Consider the following 11,926-nt stretch of genomic DNA (forward strand, 5'->3'; position numbering starts at 1 on the left):
ATTTGCTGGCTCTCCGTCATAGACTAGAACTTCATCCAGGACTCAACTTCAGTCTCTGAGCACTCAATGTTATCATCCACAATCCAAGAATTCCCTATTCAATACCAGACCCTTTATCAGTCCCACAATCACCATAAAGATAAACAGGAAATTAAACACATTGACTCTTCTCCAATGTGATAACTGCTGGCACATTGCACAACATTTCCAAGGACTTTAAAGTGAGCAACACCTGAGAGATCTCCTGCAACTGGGACTGCTCCAGGCCTTGCTGTTACCTGAAAAAGCCAATTCATAGATAGGTGTGAAGACACATCACCTCTGGATACCTGAAATGGCATTTTTTTATCTACTGCCAGTAATACTGCTGGTGATTTTTGTTGCTTTATTCATACCAGCAATCATAAGAACAATTCAAACTGAGTATGCCAATTGCAGCATCCCTCCTGGAGTGAACAATCCTGGAAAACTTCGACTTATTGTTGCTGTTTTGATTGTTATATCTACTCTGGTGAGTAACTCTGCTGCAACTCCTCAAGAAATGTTGTTAGATGTTAATTTTGTTCTACGTGTAAATACCAGAATCCTGCCAGCTCCGTCAAGGCTTAAATTATGGCTCTTCTCTTCTAGGGGCTGACTTGATAGGACAGCTTTTGGAAAATAATTTCTGTTAGACTTCCGTCAGATTTTCCCTCTTACATAAGGATTAAGTCAACCATTAGAGCCCAAGCTTTATCAGCTGAGCTTCCCTAATTAAATTTAAAATTAAATATTTATAAAAAGTGAGATTGCTTTGATTTCCACTTTAGCTAAGCACACATGATGTTTTTAGGTCACTCTTGGGGCCCTCCAGTAACATGGGAGGCTGGGTAATGGAAGTACCAGTAATGGGACACTGGATGCTTTTTAAGAAGAAAAAAAACAGAAACCCTGGAAACCTTAGCGGGATGAGAGATGCTTGGGAGCGCTGGCAAGGCCTCCCTCACCAGGAGCCCTGTGACCAACTGCCCTTCAGTCTCCAGGAACCCCTTCACCAACTGCCCTTCACTCTCTCCAGGAGCCCCTTCACCAATTGCCCTTCAGTCTCCAGGAACCCCTTCACCAACTGCCCCTCTCCAGGAGCCCCTTCACCAATTGCCCCTCACTCTCTCCAGGAGCCCCTTCACCAACAGCCCCTCACCAGGCGCCCCTTCAATGAGTGTCCCTCACCAACTGCTCTTCTCCAGGCGCCCCCTCACCATTTGCCCCTCACCAGGTGCCACTCGCCGATTGCCCTCCTCCTGGTGCCCCTCACCGGCTGCTCCTCACACGCCTCTCCCTTCTCCGGGCTCCCCCTCACCGGGTGCCCCCTCAGGGCTTGTCCGTGCGCCGCCTCCCCTCAGCTCACCCCGGCTGTCCTCCCTCTCCCAACAGGGCAGGATTTTTGAGAAGATGGAGCTGTGCAGCAGCCTGGCCTTCAGGCGCCTCGTGTTCTCCGGGCGGAGGCCGGGCCCGGCGCCGGGGGTGCGGCAGGAGGACGCGCGGCTCGGGCGGGTGCCCGTGCGGCTGTACCGGCCGCGGGCGCCGGCCGCGGGCCCGCGCGGCGCCGTGCTGCTGTTCCACGGCGGCGGCTGGATCTGCTGCGGCCTCGGTACGGACCGGTGCGGCCCGGCACGGCCCGGTGCGGCCCGGCACGGCTCGGCCCGGTGCGGCCCGGTGCGACCGGGCACGGCTCGGCACGGCCCGGTGCGGCCCGGCGCGGCCCGGTGCCGCCACAGCGCCCCGGCACTGTCCTCGCCCCCGTAGCCACCGTGTGTATGTGGCCGACAGAATTCCGGCCTCCACACAGACGCTGATACAAACCTGTTTATATACTTTTGGCAAACAAAGAAATTAATGCTCGTGAATTCTCTTTCATAAATTGGTATTCTATCCTCTTTACTCTTTTTAGTATATTTTTCCTCCGGTAGGGACTTCCCAACATACATGTACTGAGTCTTTTGTTAGCTTCTTTATATTCTCGCTTCTACAAAATGTCCTTGTAGTCCATAAATTCTGTCCTCCTTGTATCCAATTTCAATAATACATACCCTCTCCCAGGCTTGTTCTTTGAAGCATATCAGGCTTAGTTTGGGAAAACTTTTAAAAGTTTCGTTGATTTTCTCAACCAAGTCTATGTAATGAAAGTTAGCTACATGCTGCCTAAAAGTGATTTAAGACTAGCACACAGCTTATAATTAATATATTGGTTATGGTTAATTAGAACAATTAATTGAAAATGAATTAAAGAAGTTAGATAATCTGCAGCCGTTGGAAGGCTGAACTCTGGCTGGGCTTTCCCACCCAGCGCTGTGAAGGGAGGCAGCGGGCAGGGGGAGAGGGGAGAGGGGAGCCGGATCATTTGTGGGCAGTAAAACATCCTTCGATGTGTTCCAGATACCCATGAAAGGATCTGCCAGTACATTGCCAAGGAAAGCGGCTCGCTGGTGGTGTCCGTGGGGTGAGTTACGGCCAGCTGCCCCAGAGAAGCCTTTTTGCCTCTTGCTGCCTCTCAGCACTGCAAGGATGTGCAGCTGGTGGGAATGCTCCTCTTCAGGATCTGGACACCATGATCCTCATGGGTCCCTTCCAACTCAGCATTTTCTATGATTTTCCCAGGATCCCAGCTGTCCAGATAGAATTTCAAGGGGGCCGTTTGTTTTTCTTTTCTCTCCCTGCTCCATCAGCCAGTAGTGCAGACACAGCCCACAGTAAGGTCCATGTGTGTCCCAACATAGAGCTATGCTGGCACCACACAAAACCAAGGAATGCTTTCCAGTAGAGAGTTCCAATGTGTTGACAAATTGCTAAAAAACCGACTTGGAAGGTGACAATTCACCGATCTGTTTAAATAGGAGTAATTACATTGTGAACTTCAAGGAGCTTTCTTGTGAACTTCAAGAATTAAATGCTAGTAAGTAATAATACTGATAATTAGTACTACTAATACTAGTAATAGTGAAAAATATAACTCTCCCAGTTATTTAAATAAAGAAAAAATAATTATAAAAATGAAATATCCTAAGTAACAGTGAGATGCAGATTGGTTAAATTACTTAATCCTCAAACCAGATGCAGTCCACGCTAGAAGAGAAAAATGAAGTTACATCACTTAATTTGTGATCAGGGCTGCTCTTGGAATATCCCAAGGCTGCTCTTGGAATATCCCAACTATGCTACATTCTTGCAGCCCCATCCTATGGCTATCACTTCTTTATGATGATTCATTGGAAAAATACCTGCTTAGTAGATAAAAATACCTTCATGGGTTTTTTTTCTGAGGGAAAAATTACTCCAACACAAGGAGCACCAGGATGCTGTAGAAATTCTGCATTTACACTTAGGACATTTCCTGCTGTTACTTTTGCTGTCTCCGTGTCCCAGGTACCGTTTGGCCCCCGAGCACAAATACCCCGCTGCGTACGAAGACTGTCTGAACGCCACCCAGCACTTCCTGCAGCACCTGGAGCACTACGGCGTGGATCCTGCCCGGGTCACTGTCTGCGGGGACAGTGCTGGGGGCAACCTGGCAGCTGCTGTGAGCCAGACCCTGGCAGGCAGGTCAGACCTCCCCAGACTCCGTGCTCAGATCCTCATCTACCCAGGCCTTCAGGCACTGGACTTCAATCTACCATCCTACCAACAAAATCAGGGAGTCCCTCTGCTACTCCGGGAACGTGCTGTTTTCTATTCTTTGCAGTACGTACAAGGGGACACATCAAATCTGGAAGAGATCTTGGAGGGCTCTCATATTCCTCCGGACATGAGGCTGAAGTGTAGGAAGTGGGTGAATCCAGACAAGATCCCTGAGGAATTTAAGGTCAGAGGCTACAAACCACACAAGCCCTGTGAATTCAAGCCTGGAATTTTTGAGAAAGTGAAAAGCATCCGTGAGCCCACGCTGTGCCCACTGTTCGCTGAAGACACAGTTATCCAGCAGCTGCCAGAATCTTTCATCCTGACCTGCGAGTACGACGTGCTGAGGGACGATGGCTTGCTGTACAAGAAGAGGCTGGAGGACAATGGGGTTCGAGTGACCTGGTACCATCTTGAAGATGGATTCCATGGAATTGTAAACCTATTTGATCATTATGGTTTGTCATTTCCATCTGGGAAAAGGGGATTGGACAGGGTTGTTGCATTTATAAAAGATCTGTAGAAAGAACTCTCCCTCATTCTGCTTCTCCCACTAATGACTTTGCTTAGGCTCTCACACTTCAGGTAGTGCTGCTCTGCAAGAATGTGACACCTTTTGATGTGTAAAATAGTATTTCTGAGATCCATGAGCTTCAAATTAACACAGATCTTTTCCTTGTGAGACTTCTGACAGTTCAGTCCTTTGACAGTACAATTTCTCTATATGCTGTGTTTTTTTTTTTTCAAATTGGCATCTGATTGATTCCTTGTCTTTAATTACTAAATTATTTACTTCTATACAAATAATCTATGTGGAATGATTTGGATTAAATGTTTTTCTCTACAGCCAGCTTGTTTGTGATGTCCATTGATAGCCTACAAAGCATGACTTAATTTAGCTAAAAAGTATAAGCAAGGTAGATAATGAGCTGGAGGGAAAACTCTGGACAAATAGGCAGAAATCAAGATCTCAGTGAGGAGACTGAGCAAATATTCCATGGCTGCAAAAGTAGCTGTGCAAGGCCAGAGTTGATGGGGCACACCTAGCTGGAGGCAAGTAAGGGCTGCTCTGATTTTGAAATAATTGTAGCTCTACAAAGTCCTTCTTCATTTTGGAAAGTCTCCATTGTCCCCACAGAGGGTAGGATATAGTGCTGAGATGAAATGCTGACATCAGGTTTTAGAAAGGCAGGAAGGATCAGTGAACTGGGCTCTTGGTCTGTGTGTGCTGAAAGCTACAGCTTAAAGAGAGAATATGAAGGAAAATGTTTTCATGTTCTTCCAAAGGGTCTCCCCCAGTATTAACTTTGCAGAATCTGTGCTGTGATTCTGTTCTAGAATCTGTCGATTTGTGCTTTCTCCATGGCTTGAGTTTTATTTACAGGATGAGACATTGTTTTTCCTGACATGATGCTTCATTACACCCTGCTGATGAAAGCAAGGAAGACCAGCAGTGAGCACACTCAGAACAGCCAGACTGAGGACATGACAATCACAGACTTGCTACGGTTGGGAATGATCTCTGGAGATCATCCAGTGCAATCCCCCACCAAGGCAGGGTCACCTGGGAGCAGGTGAAGCAGGAACACATCCAGGTGTGTTTCGAGTGTTTCCAGAGCGGGAAACTCCACACCTTCCGTGGGCGCTGTCCCAGTGCTCCGTCACCCTCAGTGTAAAGAAATTCTTCCGCATGTTGAGGTGAAACTTGTGTTTTAGTATATGCCCATTGCTCCTCGTCCTAAGGAGATCCTTAGGAAAAAAGGGAAAAAAATCCTACAAGGCTCAAAAAACCAGAACTATTTACAAAAACAAATGCTGACTTCCCTTAGATTCCCCTGCGCAAGAGCAGCCCTTCCCTGCGCTCGGGCAGCCAGCCCTCGCTCTCCCCTCCCGCCGGCAGAGAACCGCGGAGCTGCGGGCAGCGGGCGCGGCGGAGAGGCGGCGGGGGGCGCGGGGGCCGTGCCAGCGGGAGGCGGCGCCGGGCCCGGCCGTTCCGCGGTACCGCGCGCAGGTCACGCCGGGCCTCCTTGAACCGAGATTACCCGGCCGGCGCCTTCGGCCGCTCCGCGCGGCTCCCCCCGGCCGCCCGCACCATGACCCCTGCGCCGGCTTTGCGGAGCGGCCGCACTCGGCCCGTGACGGGGCCGCGGCTCTGCCGAGCGCTGCCGGGGGAGCCCCGCAGGGCCGCGGCCGGGCCATGGCGCTGCTGCCCGCGCTGCTGCTGCTGCTCCTGCCCCTGGCGGCGCTGGCGGCGGCCGCGGTGCTGCTCGGCCTGCCCGGCTACGACATCCCGCCCGGGGTGAACCAGCCGGCCAAGCTGCGCCTGGTGCTGACCGTGCTGCTCGGCACCGCCGCGCTGGTGAGTGGCGGTGCAGGGGGCGAGGGGGCGTTCGGGGAGACCCGCGGGCTGGGGGGGGGGGGGCAGCGGTGGCACCAACACGGGGAGCCGGGGGCAGGATCCGCGTGTCCCCGCTGTCCCCATGGGATGCTGGCGGTGCCGCATCATGGCGAGGAGATGCGGGGAGCCCCCACGATCGGGTTCTGCCCCGGGGTGTCCCCCGATCCGGACACTGCAAGGGCACCCGCGATCCGGACACCGCGGTCGAGGATGCTGCCCCGGGCGCCGCCGGCCCAAACACTGCCCCGAGCATCCCCCGGTCGAGGATGCTGTCCCGGGCACCCTCCGGCCGGGCTGCTGCGGGGAACACTGCCCATGTCGCGGGCAAACCCCGTTCCCGGTTCAGGGACGTGCCTGGGGCGTGTTAGCGGAGATTGCGACCGGCTGATGGCAGCCTCCAATTCGGAGCCGGGCTGGTGTTTTGCATGATAACTTCCCGCACCTTCAGGCGAAATCACCTTGCCCAAGGAAAGCTGCAGCCCTTCCGCTGCTCCTGCCACGGCTGACATTTATGGCACACAATCCGGTTAGGGCTGCTTTACTTAATCCCTGGACTCTTTTTGGCAGCGTTGCATAAACGGCATTAGAGCCCTCCTCAGCTCTGCCTCTGTTACTTGCTGTCTTTGAATTTCTTAAAATCTTCCGTTTTGTCATTTCTTTAGCCACAAACATCACACCTGCTATCACACAGACTTTGTTTTCCTCCACACAGATTCTTAAACCATTTACATTCTCCTTAAATTAAATTTACTGACAAAGCTGCCCAGCAATCCTGAACCCCTCTAGCAGGTGACAAGACAGACTCACTGGGCATTAAAAAGAGGGATCTTGTTCAGCCAGTGAATTGTAACTGTTTGATTCCCAGCTTCTTGTTCGTTCACTTATTACATCAGATTTATATTCTAGCTTGCAAGAGCATTGGGAAAGGAAGGAACTTCATTTTGCTCAGTAGCTCTGCTGTGCGAATAAAAAGCAGTAACTAACTTGCACAACACAGCTTGGCACTTTAGATTTGCAAATTCACTGAGTTTTATGGTCTAATTAATGAATATGAGTTTCAGCAATGAAGAACTGTTTCTACATATGGTTGTTATCAAGTATAAATGAAACAAGAATGACCACAAATGTGTGCAGGACAATGCTGATGATTAAAATATGTACTCCAAGACAACCACTTTGGCTGATCTTTATAAAATTTCTGATGTGACGTTACAATGACATTGGGTTGGAGTAGTGCAAGCAAATTTTTCTACAGACTGCAGGGTGTGGGAACTTGGGAAAATTGTTTCATTTCCAAATCAGAGTTCTGTATTTCTTCAAAATTTCCTCCAAATAAGTTTGAGCTAAGTACAATGCAGAGTTTTTATACCCTGGCTAACTCCAGACTTTTAAAGATGCCTTAATGTCTTTTACCTTTAACAGGGAAGGATTTTGGAGAAGACTGGGCTTTGCAGCCAAATCACTTTTGGCCGATACGTGCGACAGGGGCGGAAGCTAGGGTTGGATCCAAAGCTCTTTATCCAGGATCTGCAGTTTAATGAAGTACCTGTGAGGGTTTATCAGCCTAAAGCTACCTCGGATGGGCCAAGGAGAGGCATCCTCTTTTTCCATGGAGGAGGCTGGGTATTCGGAAGCCTTGGTAAGATACTTCCTGGAGGAACTGTGCAGTGTAGAAAGAATATTCTTATCTTTTTAGAAGATTGAAATAAGATGTGGTTTCAGTGTGTGATTTGGGATGAAGTTTGAAGCCTTTTTGGAACAGACATTTCTTAGGCTGTCTCAAAGCAGAGAGCAATAGTGAAGCACTAAAACCAATATTTCTTTTTCAGATACCTATGAAAAGGTGTGTCGCTACCTCTCCAGGGAGAGTGACTCGGTAGTTGTGTCTGTGCAGTAAGTGAACACTACCCAGTTCTGTACTTGGGAGATTATTGTTGCTGTGGGACCACAGCAGAGCTGTGCTGGTGTTGGAGATGTTCTTTTTTGGCACAGGAATTTCTATGGGATTCAGTCAAGTTCATAAAGAGAGAAATAGAGATAACGAAGATTTTACAGCCCTTAACTATTAATGCACAGAGATACTCCGAAAAGATACAAATGGAAATATTTGGCACACTAAGTAAGTCTATAAAAGCCAATTAAAAACTTAGGTGAAAAAAGTCTTCCTTGTGCTGAACATATGGACATGTGATAAGATGATCCAAGCAATTGGGAACTATGGGAGAAGAGAATAATCACACTGAAATTCTCCCATTTTACACATGGGAAACAGAGGCACACAATTATTAAATAATCTTGTCAGAAGAACAGAGGCAGTTTTCACCATCACTAAGAGCTGTTCCTTGTTCAGATCATTAATCAGAGACAATCCTACTTCAGTGACTCCTTGTGACTGAACTCACCATTTACAGTTTATCTGCAATCCCAAACGGAGGAGCAGCTGTTTGGAGGCACTGACGATCCTAACCTAGAGCCAAGCCACCCCAGAATTATAGGTCTAAAGAACAGCAGACAAGACCATTTCCTGGTTACTGCTACTGACATTTCCTTTTTCTTGTCTCCGTGTCGCAGGTACCGTTTGGCCCCCGAGCACAAATACCCCGCTGCGTACGAAGACTGTCTGAACGCCACCCAGCACTTCCTGCAGCACCTGGAGCACTACGGCGTGGATCCTGCCCGGGTCACTGTCTGCGGGGACAGTGCTGGGGGCAACCTGGCAGCTGCTGTGAGCCAGACCCTGGCAGGCAGGTCAGACCTCCCCAGACTCCGTGCTCAGATCCTCATCTACCCAGGCCTTCAGGCACTGGACTTCAATCTACCATCCTATCATCAAAATCGAGGGGTCCCTCTGCTATTCCGGGAACGTGCTGCTTTCTTTGCTTTGCTGTACCTCAATGGGGATGCACTGCACATGCAAGAGGTCTTGGAGGGCTCTCATATTCCTCCAGACATGAGGCTGAAGTATAGGAAGTGGGTGAGTCCAGACAACATCCCTGAGGAATTTAAGGTCAGAGGTGTGAAGCCACTTAGGCCCACTGATTTTATAGCCGAAGTTTATGAGACAGTGAAGAGATTCTGTGAACCCAACCTGTGCCCACTGCTGGCTGAAGACTCTGTTGTTCACCAGCTGCCAGAATCTTTCATCCTGACCTGCGAGTACGACGTGCTGAGGGACGATGGCTTGCTGTACAAGAAGAGGCTGGAGGACAATGGGGTTCGAGTGACCTGGTACCACCTTGAGGATGGATTCCATGGAATCATAAGCCTATATGATTATTGTGGCTTCTCATTTCCATCTGGGAAAAGGGGATTGGACAGGGTTGTTAACTTCTTAAAAAGCTTATAGTAAACATCGTAGATTCCATGAGTCTGTTCATGTCTCAACCTAGGAAAATATCTTTTTAGGATATTTAATATCAGGTTATGGGTAGTGAATCAGGGGCTGCCATTAACAATGATAAACAAGGCTCATCAGAACCTCATTCCAGCTGTTAGTTGGAACATGGAATATGCAAACCTTATACAAGCTTGTACCATGCTGCAAGCCCTTATCTTTAGCTCTGCTAGTAAAGAACAGTTCTTTGAATGGGCATCCTGGTTTGTTCCAGTTGTTTAAAATAAAATATATCTCTGTGAAGAGAAGCTGTGTGTTAGCAGGTGTGTGTGAGCAGATGTGAGAATAAAACCCAACTGGCGTTAGTGGGTTATGAGCCACTGACAATAAAATAATAAATATGATGCTGTGTCAAGCGTGGTCTCTGTCACTGTGGGCACAACAAACAAATGGTTTAATGGCCAGCATCACCCGTGTTTCTCAGCACACAGGCAGGATTGGAGCCCCTTTCTGCCCCAGTTTTAGCACTGGACTACTGGGTAATGTTTCACCCACATAACTTGAAGGACAGTTCCATCAACCAGGGACGAGAGTGCTGGTGGCACAAACAAATATGATTACATCACAAAAAGATGGGCAGGATTGGTGGAAAATTGGGCCCAAATACTTTACTATAGCTCTTGTTGGAAACTGACTGGAGAAGAGGACAAAGGAAAGATCAGGAGAGAAAGAAGGGGAAGCTCAGGAAGGTGAGGGCAGGAACAGAGCAGGTCAGAACCTGTGCTGTGGGGGTAGCACAGGGCTATAGCTGTCAGCTGGAGTCCAGCTCACAAGAGTAATAAGAGGGAGAAGGATAAGTATCTTTCTTGGCCTGTATGAATTCATTCTGTATATTATCTGCCCTTCCTCTTCTTAAGCCAGGGAAGAAGCAATGCCCGAGCACAGGTTGCATTGAGGGCTTCACACTGGATATAACACTGGCCAATTAAAAATGGCACTTAGGGCAGTCACTGGAGGCTGCTGTACCACTTAAGCACAACTATACACCAATATAGACAATAATATTTACCAACATCATGCAAGAGAGACTTCAGTAATCCTTCCAGAATTTAATACTTATTAATACTTGGAGGATCTTTAATAATCTGGATATTGGTCTCATTTGCTTGTAGAAACACGAGCATCTTTTCTAGCAGAGCTGCTTGATAGATTTCATGCCCTGCTTAAGAGCTCAGCAAAATTTTGTCATTAGACTTTTAACTTTGTCAAAACATGCCAGTTAGGTTCAATATTACAGCTGTTCAAGCAGATCCTCCTGACTCTGCTAAAATTGCTTCCTTTAGATTTTTTTTTCCTGGAACCAAATGCCAGACTGTGTTGCAGTCTGCTGCAGCAGAAATAGAACAAAGAGAGAGGGGTAAATGGTTCAGTCATCCTTTTCAGATGCTAGTTCCCATGGCAGGTGAAGATAGTTAACCAAATTAACCAAAACACAGATAATTTTCAAGTGCAATACAGTATCTTTTATTTACACTATGGAACCAATCCAAAATTTTACAGTGGCTGATTTTACTATTTGACTTTACCAGCTGAGGCAAAGAACATAGACTTCTTTCCAAAAAAGCACTTGTGTAGATGAAGAAAGGAGCACTGGGACAGAGCTGCTGTGATTCCTGGGCTGCCTCAGCAATTCTGAGTATTGTGTATCTCTCACATTTATAAACTCAGCAGCATCTCATACAGAACAGCCTCATCTGCTTGCCAGCTCACAGATCAAACACTAAGGAGAACCACGACGGGGAAATTTGAAGTAAGGAACAGAAAATTCCAGTGTGGGGCTGTGGTGCCTGTACATTCCAGGCAGCGATGATCTGTGACTAATACTTAAATCCTATTTTATATATCCTTAAACAACTGTATGTGTAAAGGAAGGCACTGTAGCTCTGTGGCCATTCAAAAGCCCCAGAGCTCCCCTGTAGGTTGGATTCCAGTGGGAATCCTTCCCGAGGCAGGCAACCAGCACATGCTGCTGGGGACTCCCTGGATTCTCCCAGTCTGTGCCTTGGGGGTGACCAGGGCACATGAAGAAAACCAGTGTGTTACTCCCACCTGGGACTGGGTATTGAATCTTCAGGGCATTCCCTGGGCTCTAATATCAGCTTGCTGGCAAAATAGGATTATTTTAATCAGCACACCTCCAATTCACATAAACAAACTGCACTTAAATAAGGCTCAGATCTTTTACAATACTTTTCCCACAAGCATCATCTGCTAGAATGTCTCTTCCAACAAGGTGCCTCTCCACTCCCAAGTGTTGTTGTCATTCTCTTTAGGCAGGCAGCTGGAAGGCTGGATATGCAATGCTGCTGCACAAAACCCTTAAGCAGCACAAGGCAATCAGCTTTTCATTTTCAGCCTTCTTAAATGTGTCTGCAAATCCATGATGCAAGTGTTGAAATCAGACTAATCAGATCTCATGACATACAGATGCAGTTGCTTAAGTTAAGTGGAAATTCACTTGAAATGCAAATGCCTTTATT

At 48.0% G+C, this 11,926-nt stretch overlaps 3 protein-coding genes across 11 annotated transcripts in view; 2 read left to right on the forward strand and 1 right to left on the reverse strand.

Annotated features, from left to right (window-relative positions):
- The window catches only part of DHRS3 (dehydrogenase/reductase 3), a 75,526-nt gene extending 74,050 nt beyond the window's left edge, over positions 1–1,476 (reverse strand). For 4 of the 9 annotated variants that reach the window (XM_053963088.1, XM_053963092.1, XM_053963081.1 and 1 more), the window contains exon 1: positions 1,388–1,476. The gene's annotated coding sequence lies outside the window, so the exon portion shown is untranslated. Of the gene's footprint in view, positions 1–1,252; positions 1,318–1,339; positions 1,359–1,387 lie in introns of those variants that run through there. The other 5 variants (XM_053963089.1, XM_053963087.1, XM_053963084.1 and 2 more) reach the window with 5 other exon arrangements.
- LOC128799027 (arylacetamide deacetylase-like 4) lies at positions 985–4,500 on the forward strand. The gene is made up of 4 exons (XM_053963080.1): positions 985–1,255; positions 1,414–1,630; positions 2,416–2,479; positions 3,403–4,500. The coding sequence occupies exons 2-4, from the start codon at positions 1,432–1,434 to the stop codon at positions 4,175–4,177; spliced, it is 1,038 nt and encodes a 345-aa protein (XP_053819055.1). The 5' UTR covers positions 985–1,255; positions 1,414–1,431; the 3' UTR covers positions 4,178–4,500.
- A 1,163-nt stretch (positions 4,501–5,663) lies between these two features.
- On the forward strand, positions 5,664–9,790 carry LOC128798917 (arylacetamide deacetylase-like 4). The gene is made up of 4 exons (XM_053962877.1): positions 5,664–6,013; positions 7,475–7,691; positions 7,882–7,945; positions 8,624–9,790. The coding sequence occupies exons 1-4, from the start codon at positions 5,852–5,854 to the stop codon at positions 9,396–9,398; spliced, it is 1,218 nt and encodes a 405-aa protein (XP_053818852.1). The 5' UTR covers positions 5,664–5,851; the 3' UTR covers positions 9,399–9,790.
- Positions 9,791–11,926: the final 2,136 nt, after the last annotated feature.

This window comes from Vidua chalybeata, chromosome 22 (genome assembly GCF_026979565.1).
Source record: "Vidua chalybeata isolate OUT-0048 chromosome 22, bVidCha1 merged haplotype, whole genome shotgun sequence".
Lineage (NCBI taxonomy): Eukaryota > Metazoa > Chordata > Aves > Passeriformes > Viduidae > Vidua > Vidua chalybeata.